Source organism: Aquarana catesbeiana, linkage group LG08 (genome assembly GCF_042186555.1).
Source record: "Aquarana catesbeiana isolate 2022-GZ linkage group LG08, ASM4218655v1, whole genome shotgun sequence".
NCBI classification, from domain to species: Eukaryota; Metazoa; Chordata; class Amphibia; order Anura; family Ranidae; genus Aquarana; species Aquarana catesbeiana.
This window is the reverse complement of record NC_133331.1, coordinates 11,754,207-11,771,011: the sequence shown is the minus strand read 5'-3', so window position 1 is coordinate 11,771,011 and position 16,805 is coordinate 11,754,207. Positions and strand designations below refer to the sequence as shown.

General features: G+C 48.7%; 1 protein-coding gene across 1 annotated transcript in view; it reads right to left on the bottom strand.

Moving 5' to 3' along the window:
• Window positions 1-14,366, bottom strand: part of ZMAT4 (zinc finger matrin-type 4) — a 675,941-nt gene extending 661,575 nt beyond the window's left edge. Inside the window, exon 1 of the mRNA XM_073595527.1 lies at window positions 13,815-14,366. Within this exon, the coding sequence (XP_073451628.1) occupies window positions 13,815-13,892 (78 nt within the window). The 5' untranslated portion in view covers window positions 13,893-14,366. The remainder of the gene's footprint in view (window positions 1-13,814) is intronic.
• Window positions 14,367-16,805: the final 2,439 nt, after the last annotated feature.

The window sequence follows — 16,805 nt, the reverse complement described above, 5'->3', positions numbered from 1 at the left end:
GGGGGGATATCTTCCTGTTACCTCTGAACCGATTGAAGGGTAAACGCCGCGGATGTGCACACAGCCTCAAGGACAGTTAGGCAATGTTAGAAAAAAAAAAACGGGTGTAATGCAGGACACTACAGTATAGTTGGCATGTATGGCATATGAAGATGTAAGAGTGATACCAAAGAATACGAGAGTGAATAAAGGTGGGTTTTCAAGGTCAATATTTTACCATTCTTTCTAAATTGAATATGTTTTTTTTATGCCAAACAAATCTTATTCGAGAGATGCCATTATCTGTCCACCTTCAGGGACAAGCTGTATATGTGTGTTATGTCATGCACAGTGAATTTTCTATTTTTCAAACACAATCTGCATTCATTTCCCATTATAGTGCTCCAGTAGACTCCATAACATTTCTCCGCTGGATCTCTTCCTACTGTGTCCTCCATTGCCGACCTTGACTTGTTTTGATTGCGCCAGTCAGGGGAGGCCCGTCCATTGTGGGCTCACCGCCGCTGCCCTCCCCTATCCACCGCCGCCACCCTCCCCTATCCACCGCCGCCGCCCTTCCTATCCACCGCCGCTGCCGCCCTCCATATCCACCGCCGCCGCCCTCCCTATCCACTGCCGCCACCCTCCCCTATCCACTGTCGCCGCCTTCCCTATCCACCGCCGCTGCCCTCCCCTATCCACCGCTGCCAACCCCACCGTCGCCGCCCTCCCCTATCCACTGCCCCCGCCCTCCCCTATCCACCACCGCCGCCCTCCCCTATCCACCGCCGCCGCCCTCCCCTATCCACCACCGCCACCCTCCCTATCCACCACCGCCGCCCTCCCCTATCCACCGCCGCCCTCCCTATCCACCGCCGCCCTCCCTATCCACCGCCGCTGCCACCCTCCCTATCCACCGCCGCCCTCCCTATCTACCACCGCCGCCCTCCCTATCCACTGCCGCCGCCCTCCCCTATCCACCGCCGCTGCCCTCCCCTATCCACTGCCGCTGCCGCCCTCCCTATCCACCGCCGCCGCCCTCCCTATCCACCGCCGCCACCGTCCCCTATCCACCGCTGCTGCCCTCCCTATCCACCGCCGCTGCCGCCCTCCCTATCCACCGCCGCCGCCCTCCCTATTCACTGCCGCCACCCCCCCCTATCCACCGTTGCCGCCTTCCCTATCCACCGCCACTGCCCTCCCCTATCCACCGCCGCCAACCCCACCGTCGCCGCCCTCCCCTATCCACCGCCCCCGCCCTCCCCTATCCACCACCGCCGCCCTCCCCTATCCACCGCCACCGCCCTCCCTATCCACCGCCGCCGCCCTCCCCTTTCCACCGCCGCCGCCCTCCCCTTTCCACCGCCGCCGCCCTCCCCTATCCACCGCCGCCGCCCTCCCTATCCACTGCCGCCGCCATCTCGCCACCCTCCCTATTCACCGCCGCCGCCCTCCCTATCCATGCGCCTGGGCCCCTTTCAGGACGCCGAGTGCATGAATTCCTATGGCTGGGGTGGGCAGGGTTTTTTTTTTTAAGCACCTGATTAGAGCCAGAGGCTCTAATAGGCCTCAAAATAGGGTGGGCTCAGGGAGCAGAGCATTGGGCCTGGAGCCCACCCAGTTGTGTTGCAACAGCGATTGAATATTCAAACACCAATCCTCCTCCCGGCCAATGGGTCTGATACCCATCACCCGATTTACTGAAAGGACAGGCGATCCTATTGGATGCCTAGGAGGAGGGGAGGAGACGCACGGCGGAAGCGAGCAGTAGAAAACACAGGAGCCGCTGCCCGATGTCCACCGCAGCCTGATGTCCGCCGATGCCCTAATCCCCCGCTGCTGCCCAATATGCCGCCGATGCCTGATCCCCACTGCTGCCCGATCCCCGTCCCTGCCCGATATGCCGCCGATGCCTGTTCCCCACTGCTGCCCGATGCCCACCGCAGCCTGATGTCTGCCGATGCCCCGATCCCCGCCGCTGCCCGATATGCCACCGATGCCCGATCCTCACCACTGCCCGATCCCCCCGCAGCCTGATGTCTGCTGATGCCCCAATCCCCGCTGTTGCCCGATATGCCCACTGCTGCCCGATCCCCCACCACTGCCCAATCCCCACCGCTGCCCAATCCCCGCTGCTGCCCGATGTGCCTGCCACCTAGATGGGGTAAGTGCCAGTGGACCGACAGACAGCGAGGGGGGGAGTTTGAGGTACCGTGGGGGGGGTTGGTTGTTTGCCGCCCCCCCAAACAAGAAACCACCAGCTGCCACTGGTGCCAGTCCTGACCCATCTATACCTTTAGCCTAAGTGCAAAATAAAGTGCTATGTTTACTACGTTTCAGTTTGTGAATGAACAGGAAGCGGCTCAGCACAGAGCACTTCCCATTCGTTCCCTGTCCAGTGCGGCTGAGGCTTCAGAGAAAGGGGACTGGGGAATCTCTGTCCTCAGTCCCTTTCTCTCTGTTTAGACCCTTAATATTTCACCAAAGCCCCCCCAACAGTGGGCTCCTAAAAATGTTTTTTACAAATAATATTGTAAAAAATAATACAGAAATAAAATTGTAGGAAATACTAAAAAAAATTATATCGTAAAAAAAGAATACAAAAATAAAAATGTAAGAAATGATAAAAAAATAATACAAATAAAAACTACTAACACCGTCCACTGCCCTACTGACACCAATCTCTGCCCTACTGACACCGTCCTCTGCTCTGCTGATATACACACATGTGTGTTGGTGCTCTGGGATACACACCCTAATACAATGGGCTGCAAACAGCAATGCTCTCAATAAATGGTGTATTACATGCTGTTCATACTCACTCACTGTGAGATTCCTTTTCTGTATTCTGCAAAAAAAAAAACTGGTTGATCCTGCTGCTCTCTATCTCCCCCTCCTGTCCATGTCCCCAATTCAGCTGGGGATTTTGCAGCTGGGGTGGCAACTCTGCACATTCAGTGAGTTTCTATGCTGAGCATTTCCTCCCTATCACATCTGAGCAGCCCATGTGACTACAGAGTGGGCGTATACACAGTGGTAAATGACAACCCACTCCCTCCCTCCTCCTCCATACTATATGTAGATTGATGGAGGCTTCACCTCCCTCTTATTCTGAGACACAGGCTGGAGGGCCTGTGACTGGCAGAAATTCACCCACACCATGTTATTGCCAAAAAAATAATATATATTGTATGCCAATTTAAAACAGTTCATTGATATTATTTCATTATTTTTACTTTGTATTCCAAAGGCTGCTTTGTTTTTGTTTGTTTTTTTGAACATGTGACCTCCTGCTTATGTTTCCCTGCAGAAAGGCTGGGAGAGAGCTGGGTCATGTGACAGCTGGATATCGATTAGGAAAAAAGGTACTTAGATGTTTTGTTCTTTTTTTAATTAAAATAATTACAGAGCCATCGTCCACATACGGAAATAGAAGGGACCATGTAAAATAAACAGTGGGGTTGATTTACTAAAGGCAAATACATTGTGCACTTTGCAAGAGCAATTGCTCCAGAGCTTAGCAAATGGGGGGGAAGCTCTGCTGACTTCCATCATCCAATCGTGTGCAAGCAAAACTGCTGTTTTTTTTTTTTCCTTGCACGTGATTGGGTGTTCTTTGCAAAGTGAAGCTTTACCTCATTTACTAAGCTCTGGAGCAACTGCACTTGTAGAGGGAACTGTCTTTGTGCCTTTAGTAAATCAACCCCAGTGTGTTTAGCAGCGGCGGCCCGCCCATTAGGGGTGCCCGGGCGCCGCCCCTTCTATCCACACCACCCCCTATATGTAGCATGAATCTATAAATGGCCGCCGTGGCCTATAAATGTGTCCGGCCCCTTTCAGGACCCAGGGCGCCTGAATTACAGCGGCGGGGGGGGCGTTTTTTTTTTAAGCACCTGATTAGAGCCAGATGCTCTAATAGGCTTCGAAATAGGGTGGGCTCGTGGCACAGAACATTGCGCCGTGAGCCCACCCAGGTGTTACAACAGCAAATGAATATTGGCTGTTGAAACACTGATCCTCATCCCAGGCCAATCAGAAGCGGGTGTGAGATTGGCCTAAAAAAGAAGCGTTTTCCGATTGGCTGAAAAGAGAAGACTCCCGATTGGCCGCTGAGGAGGGAGGTAACGGAAGCCGCCGCCTTCGTGATGACCCGTGGAGAGCAGGGGAGAATGGGGGGCCCCCACCGAGCATGGGAAGCCACTGGGGAAGCGATGGGGTAAGTTTTACCGACCAATCGGGGGGGCATACTGTTTGCCGCCCCCCCCCCCCCCCCAAAAAAAAAAAGACCACCGGACGCCACTGGCATTTAGTATTAGCATCACTTTAACTGCGCTGGCCACTTACAATGGCTGATATTTGATAGGTTAATTTCTTTATTATTTTTCTAGCCTAAAAGGGTCGTAAGATCATCCAATAAACATAATGATTGTGATCAAACAGATGGACTGATTGCCACACCAAGCAAACTACAGAGTCTTCAAAGGATTTTACAAATGGAGAGAAAAGATAAAATGGATAAAATTGTTACAATGTAATCCTGGCTGCAATAATGTTGCATTATACATTTCCCTAGAAAATACTGAGATTATGGTGGAATCTTTTGAGAGGAAATCTTAAAGGTCACATAATTAAGAGAATAATGACTAATATGAGATCTGGGGCTTGTAAGGAACCACTTAACATAAAAAGAAGATCCGTCGTCTTACAGATTTGTCCAAAAAGAACAAGTTTTGCAGAGAACACACCCGTTGACAGAACGACGGGAATTAGGCATTAGCAAGCTTACAGACACTTACCGGAGGTGAGATATTCACAAATGAAAGATCATTAAAAGTTTTTACTTTCACTGAGTTTGTTTATACTTGATGCTGGGTGTACACAGTGCAGGCAATTAAAAGAAACCTGAAACAACTTCATCATGACATCCCCCCCAAAAAAGAGAAGACCAGTCAGACCCTTCAAATACTTACCTGGGAGTAGAGATAGGCTCCCTCTGTGTATGCACTGTCTGGCAGATCAGGCAGAAGCCATAGACCAGGGGTGTCAAACTCCAGTTCTCAGGACCCACTAACAGGCCAGATTTTAAGTATTACCTTCTGGGAGATGCAGACTAGAATACTGCAATCACTGAGCAGAAAATGATATCACCTGTGATGTATTTCAGTTATCTTGCAAACCTGGCCTGTTGGTGGGTCCAGAGGACAGGAGTTGAGAACCACTGCCCTAGACGTATGTATTTGCCATGCATTACCAAATGCCGATCTCCTTGCTGCAGCCAGACTTGGAAAAATTGGGGAAGCAACAGGTTGTATGCATGGAGTCCAATCCTGCCACAAGGTAAGTATCTGAAGGGTCCTACTGGCTGGTCAGAGAACAGCGCAGCAAGGTGGCGCCCATCTGTGTCTATTGACACAGAAAGCAGGACTCTGCCCCGGAGCCGATGGCTGCGCTGCTATCAATCTATCCAATCAGGACACGGGTTCAGGTAAGTAAAACGGGGACACTGGGGGGGAGGGGGGCTGCAGCACTACAGAAGGTTTTTCACCTTAATGCATGGAATGAAAAACCACGAGGGTTTACAACCCTATTATTGAAAGTAAATTCATTAAAGTGATATTAATCACTTGCCGACCGCCCTATTGCAGTTTTACTGCTACAGTGCAGCAGCTGTGAGCTGGATCATCTCTCTCTCTCTCTCTCTCTCTCTCTCTCTCTCTCTCTCTCTATATATATATATATATATATATATATATATATATATATATATATATATTCACTTGTAGAGGAGAACCGCACTCTGCTTACAGTTTAGTGCCAGCAATCAGGTCTTCCCGCCGACCTTATATATAGAGAAAACATCCAAGAGGTTGCTGCACTTAAAAACTTCTTTGCTTTATTTCACATATCTTCAGGAAAGATTTACAAAACAAGCATAATCATTCCAAGCAATATCAAAGGCAACAAATGCCTGCACAGTTTCAGATATGAGTAGATTCAGATATGAATGGATTACGTTAGTATGCTTACGCCCTTCCTGAGATCCGTTGAAGCACATCTCAACATCAATGAGATGTGCTTCAACGGATCTCAGGAAGGGCGTAAGCATACTAGCCCGAAACATAATCCATTCATATCTGAATCTACTCATATCTGAAACTGTGCAGGCATTTGTTGCCTTTGATATTGCTTGGAATGATTATGCTTGCTTTGTAAATCTTTCCTGAAGATATGTGAAATAAAGCAAAGAGGTTTTTAAGTGCAGCAACCTCTTGGACTTTTTTTCTATCTATCTATCTATCTATCTATCTATCTATCTATCTATCTATATATATATATATATATATATATATATATAGATAGATAGATAGTGCTGGCATTTTAATACAGACACTATAAGTAAAAATTTAGTTGTCTGAAGCTGTAGTTTAGCTCAGACTGCAATTATTGTAAATTCTGGTTCTGTTTCAGCTTGACTGCTTGTGTGGTTTTTCCCCTTGGCCTAGGGATGGCACCCTATTATTTTGGCCAAGGTTGGGAATTGCAACAAGCTGGGTGTATTGAGTGCCTCCCTGCCCGGAAACAGTCAGTGGGTGTGGTCTGCCTGCTGTGCATTCTGGGAGGGGGGTACTTAAGGGACAGACCCCGTGACAGGGAAGAGTTCTGACCTGATGGCCCTCCTGGCCTAAGGTGTGTCGCTGCCGCCCCCATTGTCTCTGGGCCGGCTGGCCCGAGGCGTCGTTGCTGAAGGTAGGCCCAAAAGTCTTGGGGCCTACCGATCCAGGGATGGTCCTGTGCTGTCTTGCCTGCGGGAAGAGGCCGAGCGACTGGAGGATTCCAGGGGAGGACTTTTCAGGAGAGGACCGCGCGATAAGGCCGGTGCCTCTAGAAGAGGCTGGAGACTCAGTTGGAGGATGCATCCCGGGTCACCTACCACACAGTACCGTAGGTTCGGAAGAAGGGAACTGGTACTATGTGATTAAGCCTTTGATATTGCAAAAAGTCGCTAATTGCCCAATCCTGTGGCAGAGGATTGTGTAACAGTTACACCAAATCTTAAAGTCTGTGGCAGAGACTATGACCGAGTATCACATCGGCTGCTGGGTCAGTGAGAGAGGCCTGTCCGGTGGTTGCCGAATCCAGTGGTGGATGCTGTTGCCCTCTGGATCAAAGAGAGTGTTCCTGATCTGCAATTTCAAGGTACCTGAATTCCCCCTAAACCCTCCATCCCTTTATTGTATGTGTCTTTCTTAAATAAAGCATTGAAGAAAGAGACTGTGTGTCGGAGCTAAAATTACTAAAAAGAAGTCTTTAATGGGACCCCTATTACGGATATGGTGAAACAGTACAGGAACGGTAAGCCCAATCAAATACCAGCCGCTCCTTCGGGGGGTAAGCACTACAATATATACATATATATATATATATATATATATATATATATATATATATATATATATATATATAAATATATACCGGTATGTGATCCCATGCTTCCGCCTGCAGGTGCACCGCTTCTGCTATGATTATTCACAGCAGAAGCCAATCTGCGGGTGCCGGGGCACTCGATGTCCGCCAGCATCCGCCGATCTTCAGGCAGAGACTCAGAACGGAGCTCTGCCTATGTAAACAAGGCAAAGTCCCGTTTTGACGGGGGGGGGGGAGGAGGGATGGATTCGGTGTTCCTGCAAAGCAGAGACTCAAATCTATCTCTTCCCCTAGTAAAAAGCAGCACACACAGTAAACGCAAACACTGGCTAAGGCACACAGTTAACCCCCTTTAAGCGTCCCTAACGTTTAACCCCTTCCCAGCCAGCGTCATTAGTACGGTGACAGTGCATATTTTTAGCAGCGATCACTGTATTAGTGTCACTGGTTTCCCGCAAAGTGTCAAAAAGCGTTAGCCAGAATGTCTGCCGCGGTCTCGCTACAAGTTGCTGATTGCCGCCATTACTGGTGTAAAAATAAATAAAGAATCCATAAATATATTCTAGAGTTTGCAGACGCTATAACTTTTGCACAAACCAATCATTATAAGTTTATTGGGAATTTTTTTTTACCAAGAACATGCAGAATACATATTGGCCTAAATTTATGAAGAAATTTGATTTTTTTTTCAATTTATTTAATTGGATATGTTTTAAAAAAAATATATATATATTTTTGTTTTTCTTTTGTTTATAGTGCAAAAAATAAAAAATAAATAAAATAAACAGAGGTGATCAAATACCACCAAAAGAAAGCTCTATCTGTGGGGAGAAAAAAAATAACACATTTTATTCGAGTAAAAGCGTTGCATAAACGTGCAATTGTCAGTTAAAGTAACGCAGTGCCGGTATCGCAATAAAGTGGCCTGGTCATGAAGGGGGAGCAAATTTTCAGGAAGTCAAGTGGTTAAACCTAAAAACAAAAAAATATATTGCCGTTTACCAATCATGCGGCTGCATGCTGCATTCTTGTCTTTTATCCCCCTCTGTTTTCACCTGGTGATCCGGCCAGTAACACACTTCCCTGTATTAGTGAAACACAACTCTGGATGAAAGAGCACAGGAGGTACTATAGACAGCAGCATTGTCAGCCTGGGGGGGAGGGGAGTGTTAAATTCATTAGAAGATTTAAAAAAAATTTTTTTTTATATTTTTTTACATTTTTTTTTATCTATTTGCAGACCGCCCGCCGTCATTATACGGCGGCTGTTTAACGTGGAAAACCGTTGATATGGCAGCAGATAGCTGCCACAACCCCCGATATCGTTTTTAAACAGCGGGCGGTCCACTTTCAGATAAAAGTGGTCTCTGCGGCGGATTCGCCACAAGATCGCTTTTATCTGTGGCAGGAGAGGTGCCCCCCCCCCCTTCTCTCCCCTCAGGAACATGGAGCCGGGTGAGGGAATGATGGCCCCCACTTGGCTCCATATCATTGGATGATGAAAGTGACGTCAAACGTCACTTCCCCCCAATGGTCTTGAAGGGGAATTTTTTTTCTTTTATTAAAAAAAAAAAAAAAAAAAAAAAACTTTTTTTTTTTTTATTGCATTTAATTGTAAATGTGAGATCTGAGGTCTTTTTTGACCCCAGATCTCACATTAAAGAGGTCCTGTCAAGCTTTTTTTTTTTTTATTACAAGGGATGTTTACATTCATTGCAATAGGAATAAAAGTGACCCAAAAAAAAAGGTTTAAATGGACAGTCTAAAAATAAAAAATAATATAAATAAGAAAAAATTTTTTTAAAGCGCCCCGTCAAGCCAAGCTCGCGCACAGAAGTGAACGCATACGTAAGTCGCGCCCGCATATGGAAACAGTGTTTAAACCACACATGTGAGGTATCACCGCAATCGTTAGAGCGAGAGAAATAATTCCAGCAAAACACCTCCTTTGTAGCTCAAAACTGGTAACCTGTAGAATTTTTTAATCGTCGCCTATGGAGATTTTTAAGGGTCAAAGTTTGTGGCCATTCCACGAGCGGGGCGCAATTTTGATTTGATATGGGATTTGTACTGCGCCGAATGCGCTCCGTTTGGTATCATTTTACTCGGCGTAACATTATCTTTCACAATATTAAAAAAAAAAAAAAAGGGCTAGATTTACTGTTTTCTTATTCTATGATTCAAAAAAGAGTATTTTTTCCAAAGAAATTGCGTTTGGAGGACCGCTGCGCAAATACGGTGTGACAGAAAGTATTGCAACGACCGCCATTTTATTCTCTAGGGCAGTGATGGCGAACCCTGGCACCCCAGATGTTTTGGAACTACATTTCCCATGATGCTCATCTACACTGCAGAGTGCATGAGCATCATGGGAAATGTAGTTCCAAAACATCTGGGGTGCCAAGGTTCACCATCACTGCTCTAGGGTGTTAGAAAAAAAAATGTATAATGTTTGGGGGTTCTAAGTAATTTTCTAGCAAAAAAAAAAAAAGATTTTAACTTGTAAACAACAAGTTTGAAAAATAGGCCTGGTCCTTAAGTGGTTATAAATCTTTTTATTAGTTTTATAATGTAGCACAAAACGTACAAAAGCTCATTCACAACCATAGACATCAACAGTCTCAGGCACTTTGCCTGTGCATGGAGCTTACAGAGGCAAAAAGGAATGCAGTAAAAAAATCTTAATGTAGAAATGTATTTAGAAGATTTAGATACACTAATGAATTGAAGCCGAACCCCAGAGCTCACACTTTATAATCAGTTACAGCAAACATTTTTTTTTTTTTACAATTTGGGATAAAGGTTAATGAATAAATACAAGATGATTGTTTAAATCACCCCTGCCAGTGGTAAATGGTTTGTCTCATCCATGTAAACTGATACATTCTGCTGGAGAGCTTGTGCTTTAAAAAAAAAAAAGAACCAGGCTGGGTCACTGGGAAAATAGAAGAACATCTAAGAATTAGTAAGCTGCAATATAATGTTTGCTTTGGGTTTAGTAACCACTTCAAGTACTAGATGTGTACATTACAACAAAGCCACAGGAGGTCTCACCTCCAGATTCCCCAAAATAAAGATGAATTTCATTTTTGGATGCACGGATATATCATTTTTAAAATTGTCAGCATTTGAAAAAAGATGGCCTGAGCATAAGCAATACGTTTTTTTTTTTTTTTTTTTACTTTGGAAAGTCATAATAAAAGGAAGAATGTGCCGGTAACGGGCGATCACATCGATAAAGATTATTACAAAGCGTCTCATTACAAAACAAACTCCAGGAATCGCATACATCCGGGACAATGCTTATAGAACATTTTATATTTTTTAAATGCAAGCCCTCAGGCATTTCGACCTCAATTTATTTTTTTTGAACAATGCCAAGAGCAGCACTGAAATGGACTCTAAAGCTGAACAAACAAGACATTAATAAACAAGTCAGAACAGTGTCAAGGTCAATTGAGACCTTCTCACCACAACAAAGGGAAACCCATAATGAATGCCAAAAAGATGCCACCTCTATACAAACCACAAGACAAGACAAGTGGTGAGGGATCACACGGATCACATGGATGACTGCTATAAGGAACAAGCCCTTCCAACATTCAGATGACGGTTCACCAAGATAAACATGCATGTAGCCGCTGAATTATTGATGTAGAATGCTGAATCTTCTGCATGCCCATCTCTATCAGCTGTGCTGAACTTTCCATTCACATGTGCCAGGAAGCAACGTGATGCTTACAAAAGGTCTATTCTAATGCTCCAGTGTCTCACAATAATCAGACACCTACTTCCCACATGGACCTTTCAGCGGATCAGCATCAATGGGCTTATTGAGGAAACATGTCTGGCTGGGGACAGGGCTTGGCAGGAGAGCTGAACATTTGTAAAGCCCCAGGCTTGTTCCCCTCATTGGAGAGACAGTCCTGAGTACAGGGAGTTGATCCAGGAACTGTCTGATGCCAAACAGTCCTGAAACTCCAGAGAGCAGCAACTCACTCTGCTGTGCACAGGGGTGGATTTTTACTTGGGGTTCCAGAAACATGGCCCAGGAACTGTCCAAAGCTAACAGTGCTGAAATCCCAGCAACTCACTGCCATGCCCAGGGGTAGATGTTCACATGGGGTTCAAGAGGCATGGTCCAGGAACTGTCCTACCTTAACAGTGCTGAAATCCCAGCAACTCACTGTCATGCTCAGGGGTAGATGTTCACATGGTGTTTGAGAAACATGGTCCAGGGACTGTCCTACCTTAATAGTGCTTAGATCCCAGCAACTCCCTCTGCCCTGCACAGGGGTGGCTTTTTACTTGGTGTACCAGGATTTTGACATGGGGTTCCATGGATATAGTCCAGGAACTGTCCAAAGCTAACAGTGCTGAAATGCCAGCACCTCACTGCCATGCACAGGGGGGTAGATGTTCACAAGGTGTTTAAGGGACATTGTCCAGGAACTGTCCTACCTTAACCGTGCTGAAATCCCAACAACTCGCTGCCATGAATGGGGGTAGAATTTAACTTGGGGTACCAGGATTCTCACATAGGGTGCAGAGACTTAGTCTAGGAACTGTCCAAAGCTAACAGTGCTGACATCTTAACAACTTACTGCCATGCACAGGGGACAGAAGTTCAAATTGGGGTTCCAGGGACAAAATCCAGGAACTGTCCTACCTTAATAGTGATGAGATCCCAGCAACTCCCTCTGCCATGCACAGGGGTGGATTTTCACTTGGGGTACCAGGATTTTCACATGGGGTTCCAGGGACATGGTCCAGGAACTGTCCAAAGCTAACAGTGCTGAAAGCTCAGCAACTCACTCTCATGCACAGGGGTAGATGTTCACATGGTGTTCCAGGGACATGGTCCAGAAACTGTCCTACCTTAACAGTGCTGAGATCCCAGCAACTCACTGCCATACATAGGGATAAATGTTCACATGGTGTTTCAGGGACATGGTCCATAAACTGTCCAACTCCTGCACAGGAGGGGGGGGGGGGGGGGTACCAGGATTTTCACATGGGGTTCCAGGGACATAGTCCAGGAACTCAGGAACTGTCCAAAGCTAACAGTGCTGAACTACCAGCAACTCACTGCCATGAACAGGGGATACACGTTCACATGGAGTTCCAGGGACATGGTCCAGGATTTCCAGGAACTGTTCTACCTTAAGAGTGCTGAGATCCCAGCCACCTGCTCTGCCCTGCACAGGGGATAAATGTTCACACAGAGTTCCAGGGACTTGGTCCAGGAACTGTCCTACCAAGAGTGCTGAAATCCCAGTACCTCACTGCCATGCACAGGGGGTAGATGTTCACATGGTGTTTAAGGGACATTGTCCAAGGACTGTCCTAACTTAACAGTGCTGAGATCCCAGCAACTCCCTCTGCCCTGCACAGGGGTGGATTTTCACTTGGTGTACCAGGATTTTGACATGGGGTTCCATGGATATAGTCCAGGAACTGTCCAAAGCTAACAGTGCTGAAATCCCAGCACCTCACTGCAATGCATAGGGGGTAGATGTTCACATGGGGTTCCAGGGACATGGTCCAGGAACTGTCCTACCTTAACAGTGCTGAGATCCCAGCAACTCACCCTACCCTGCAAATGGGTAAATGTTCACATGGGGTCCCACATGGTCCAGGAACTGTCCAAAGGTAACAGTGCTGAGATCCCAGCAACTCACTCTGCCCTGCACAGGGGTGGATTTTCACTTGGATGAATCACATGGGGTTCCAGGGACATGGTCCAGGAACTGTCCTACCTTAACAGTGCTGAGATCCCAGCAACTCACTGTACCCTGTACAGGGGTAGATGTTCACATGGGGTTCCAGCAACATGGTCCAGGAACTGTCCTACCTTAAGTGCTTAGATCTCAGCAACTCACTGTACCCAGCACAGGGGTAGACGTTCACATGGGGTTCCAGGGACATGGTCCAGGAACTGTCCTACCTTAACAGTGCTGGGATCTCAGCAACTCACCCTACTCTGCACAGGGGTAAATGTTCACATGGGGTCCCACATGGTCCAGGAACTGTCCAAAGCTAACAGTGCTGAAATCCCAGCAACTCACTCTGCCATATACAGGGGTAGCAGGATTTTCACATGGGGTAGAAAAGACATGTTTAAAAACACTAACACAGTGCATGAACAGTATAAGTCATCTGTTTACAGAGCTGAAAACCACAGATAAGGCAGAGATGTACAATTGTCGGGTAATTTACGGCTGTGTTGATGATCATTGCATGCGTGCCATCCCCCTGCATCATCCCCTACATAGGGTAGAAGGGATGGAGATCAGTGTACACAGGATGCAATGACTGTTCCAGGACTCTTCTATTCCTGCAGCCATGTGATCGCTGATTATTTTTGCTCCATCCCAAACAAAGGATCCTGAGTGGTGCAGGAAACTTACCCCGGCTGGCTGCGCTGCTGCTACACCGAGGCTGTGCTGCTGCTCTTCAGTGGGATCCCCAGCACAAAGTGAATACATCCAAGCCCTGTGTGCTCCTCTATCTGCCAGCACTGACAGTGTGCTCCTCTATCTGCCAGCACTGACAGTGTGCTCCTCTATCTGCCAGCACCGGCAATGTGCTCCTCTGTCTGCCAGCAATGACAGTGTGCAGCTCGGTCCTCCTTGCCCTGTCACGTTGCTCAGGGCTGATGAGATTGATTCCCAGAGAAGAGGTGAAATGCTGGAGCTGCTCTGTGTGATGTTTAGCGGAGACTTTCACTGCCTCTTCCTCCTGTAGAACCAACAGCTAGAGCTGGGGGGACTCAGAGCTCCTTCCTATCATCACTGTGCCTATATGGTGGGATGAGACTGCTAGAGCTGGGGGGTCTGGAGGACTCTGTGCTCACTGTCCCCTATGGTGGGATGAGACTGCTAGAGCTGGGGGGTCTGGAGGACTCTGTGCTCACTGTCCCCTATGGTGGGATGAGACTGCTAGAGCTGGGGGGTCTGGAGGACTCTGTGCTTACTGTCCCCTATGGTGGGATGAGACTGCTAAAGCTGGGGGGGTCTGGGGGACTCTGTGCTCACTGTCCCCCTATGGTGGGATGAGACTACTAGAGCTGGGGGGGGTCTGGAGGGCTCTTTGCTCACTGTCCCCTATGGTGGGATGAGACTGCTAAAGCTGGGGGGGGGGGGGGTCTGGAGGACTCTGTGCTCACTGTCCCCTGTGGTGGGATGAGACTGCTAGAGCTGGGGGGGTCTGGAGGACTCTGTGCTCACTGTCCCCTATGGTGGGATGAGACTGCTAGAGCTGGGGGGTCTGGAGGACTCTTTGCTTACTGTCCCTATGGTGGGATGAGACTGCTAGAGCTGGGGGGTCTGGATGACTCTGTGCTAACTGTCCCTATGGTGGGATGAGACTGCTAGAGCTGGGGGGACTCAGAGCTCCTTCCTATCATCACTGTGCCTATATGGTGGGATGAGACTGCTAGAGCTGGGGGGTCTGGAGGACTCTGTGCTCACTGTCCCCTATGGTGGGATGAGACTGCTAGAGCTGGGGGGTCTGGAGGACTCTGTGCTCCCTGTCCCCTATGGTGGGATGAGACTGCTAAAGCTGGGGGGGGGTCTGGGGGACTCTGTGCTCACTGTCCCCCTATGGTGGGATGAGACTGCTAGAGCTGGGGGGGGGGGTCTGGAGGGCTCTTTGCTCACTGTCCCCTATGGTGGGATGAGACTGCTAAAGCTGGGGGGTCTGGAGGACTCTGTGCTCACTGTCCCCTATGGTGGGATGAGACTGCTAGAGCTGGGGGGTCTTGAGGACTCTTTGCTTACTGTCCCTATGGTGGGATGAGACTGCTAGAGCTGGGGGGTCTGGATGACTCTGTGCTAACTGTCCCTATGGTGGGATGAGACTGCTAGAGCTGGGGGGGCTGGTGTGGGGGACTCTGTGCTCACTGTCCCCTATGGTGGGATGAGACTGCTAGAGCTGGAAGGTCTGGAGGACTCTTTGCTTACTGTCTCTATGATGGGATGAGACTGCCAGAGCTGGGGGGTTTGGAGGACTCTTTGCTTACTGTCCCTATGGTGGGATGAGACTGCTAGAGCTGGGGGGCCTGGAGGACTCTTTGCTTACTGTCCCTATGGTGGGATGAGACTGCTAGAGCTGGGGGGTCTGGAGGACTCTTTGCTCACTGTCCCTATGGTGGGATGAGACTGCTAGAGCTGGGGGGGTCTGGAGGACTCTGTGCTCACTGTCCCCTGTGGTGGGATGAGACTGCTAAAGCTGGGGGGGTCTGGAGGACTCTGTGCTCACTGTCCCCTATGGTGGGATGAGACTGCTAGAGCTGGGGGGTCTGGAGGACTCTTTGCTTACTGTCCCTATGGTGGGATGAGACTGCTAAAGCTGGGGGGTCTGGATGACTCTGTGCTAACTGTCCCTATGGTGGGATGAGACTGCTAGAGCTGGGGGGTCTGGTGTGGGGGACTCTGTGCTCACTGTCCCCTATGGTGGGATGAGACTGCTAGAGCTGGAAGGTCTGGAGGACTCATTGCTTACTGTCTCTATGATGGGATGAGACTGCTAGAGCTGGGGGGTCTGGAGGACTCTTTGCTTACTGTCCCTATGGTGGGATGAGACTGCTAGAGCTGGGGACCCCCCAGCTCTAGTAGTCTCATCCCACCATAGGGACAGTGAGCACAGAGTCCTCCAGACCCCCCAGCTCTAGCAGTCTCATCCCACCATAGGGGACAGTGAGCACAGACAAGGTCCTCCAGACCCCCCAGCTCTGGGATGAGACTGCTAGAGCTGGGGGGTCTGGAGGACTCTGTGCTCTCTGTCCCCTATGGTGGGATGAGACTGCTAGAGCTGGGGGTCTGGAGAACTCTGTGCTCACTGTCCCCTATGGTGGGATGAGACTGCTAGAGCTGGGGGGTCTGGAGGACCCTTTGCTCACTGTCCCTATGGTGGGATAAGACTGCTAGAGCTGGGGGGTCTGGAGGACTCTTTGCTCACTGTCCCTATGGTGGGATGAGACTGCTAGAGCTGGGGGGGGGGGGGTCTGGAGGACTCTTTGCTTACTGTCCCTATGGTGGAATGAGACTGCTAGAGCTGGGGGATCTGGAGGACTCTGTGCTCACTGTCCCCTATTGTGGGATGAGACTACTAGAGCTGGGGGGTCTGGAGGACTCTGTGCTCACTGTCCCTATGGTGGGATGAGACTGCTAGAGCTGGGGGGTCTGGAGGACTCTTTGCTCACTGTCCCTGTGGTGGGATGAGACTACTAGAGTTGGGGGGAACTCCGAGCTCCTTCCTACCATCACTGTCCCTATGGTGGGATGAGACTGCTAGAGCTGGGGGGTCTGGAGGACTCTATGCTCACTGTCCCAATGGTGGGATGAGACCACTAGAGCTGGGGGTCTGGAGGACTCAGCTCCTTGCTATTATCACTGTCC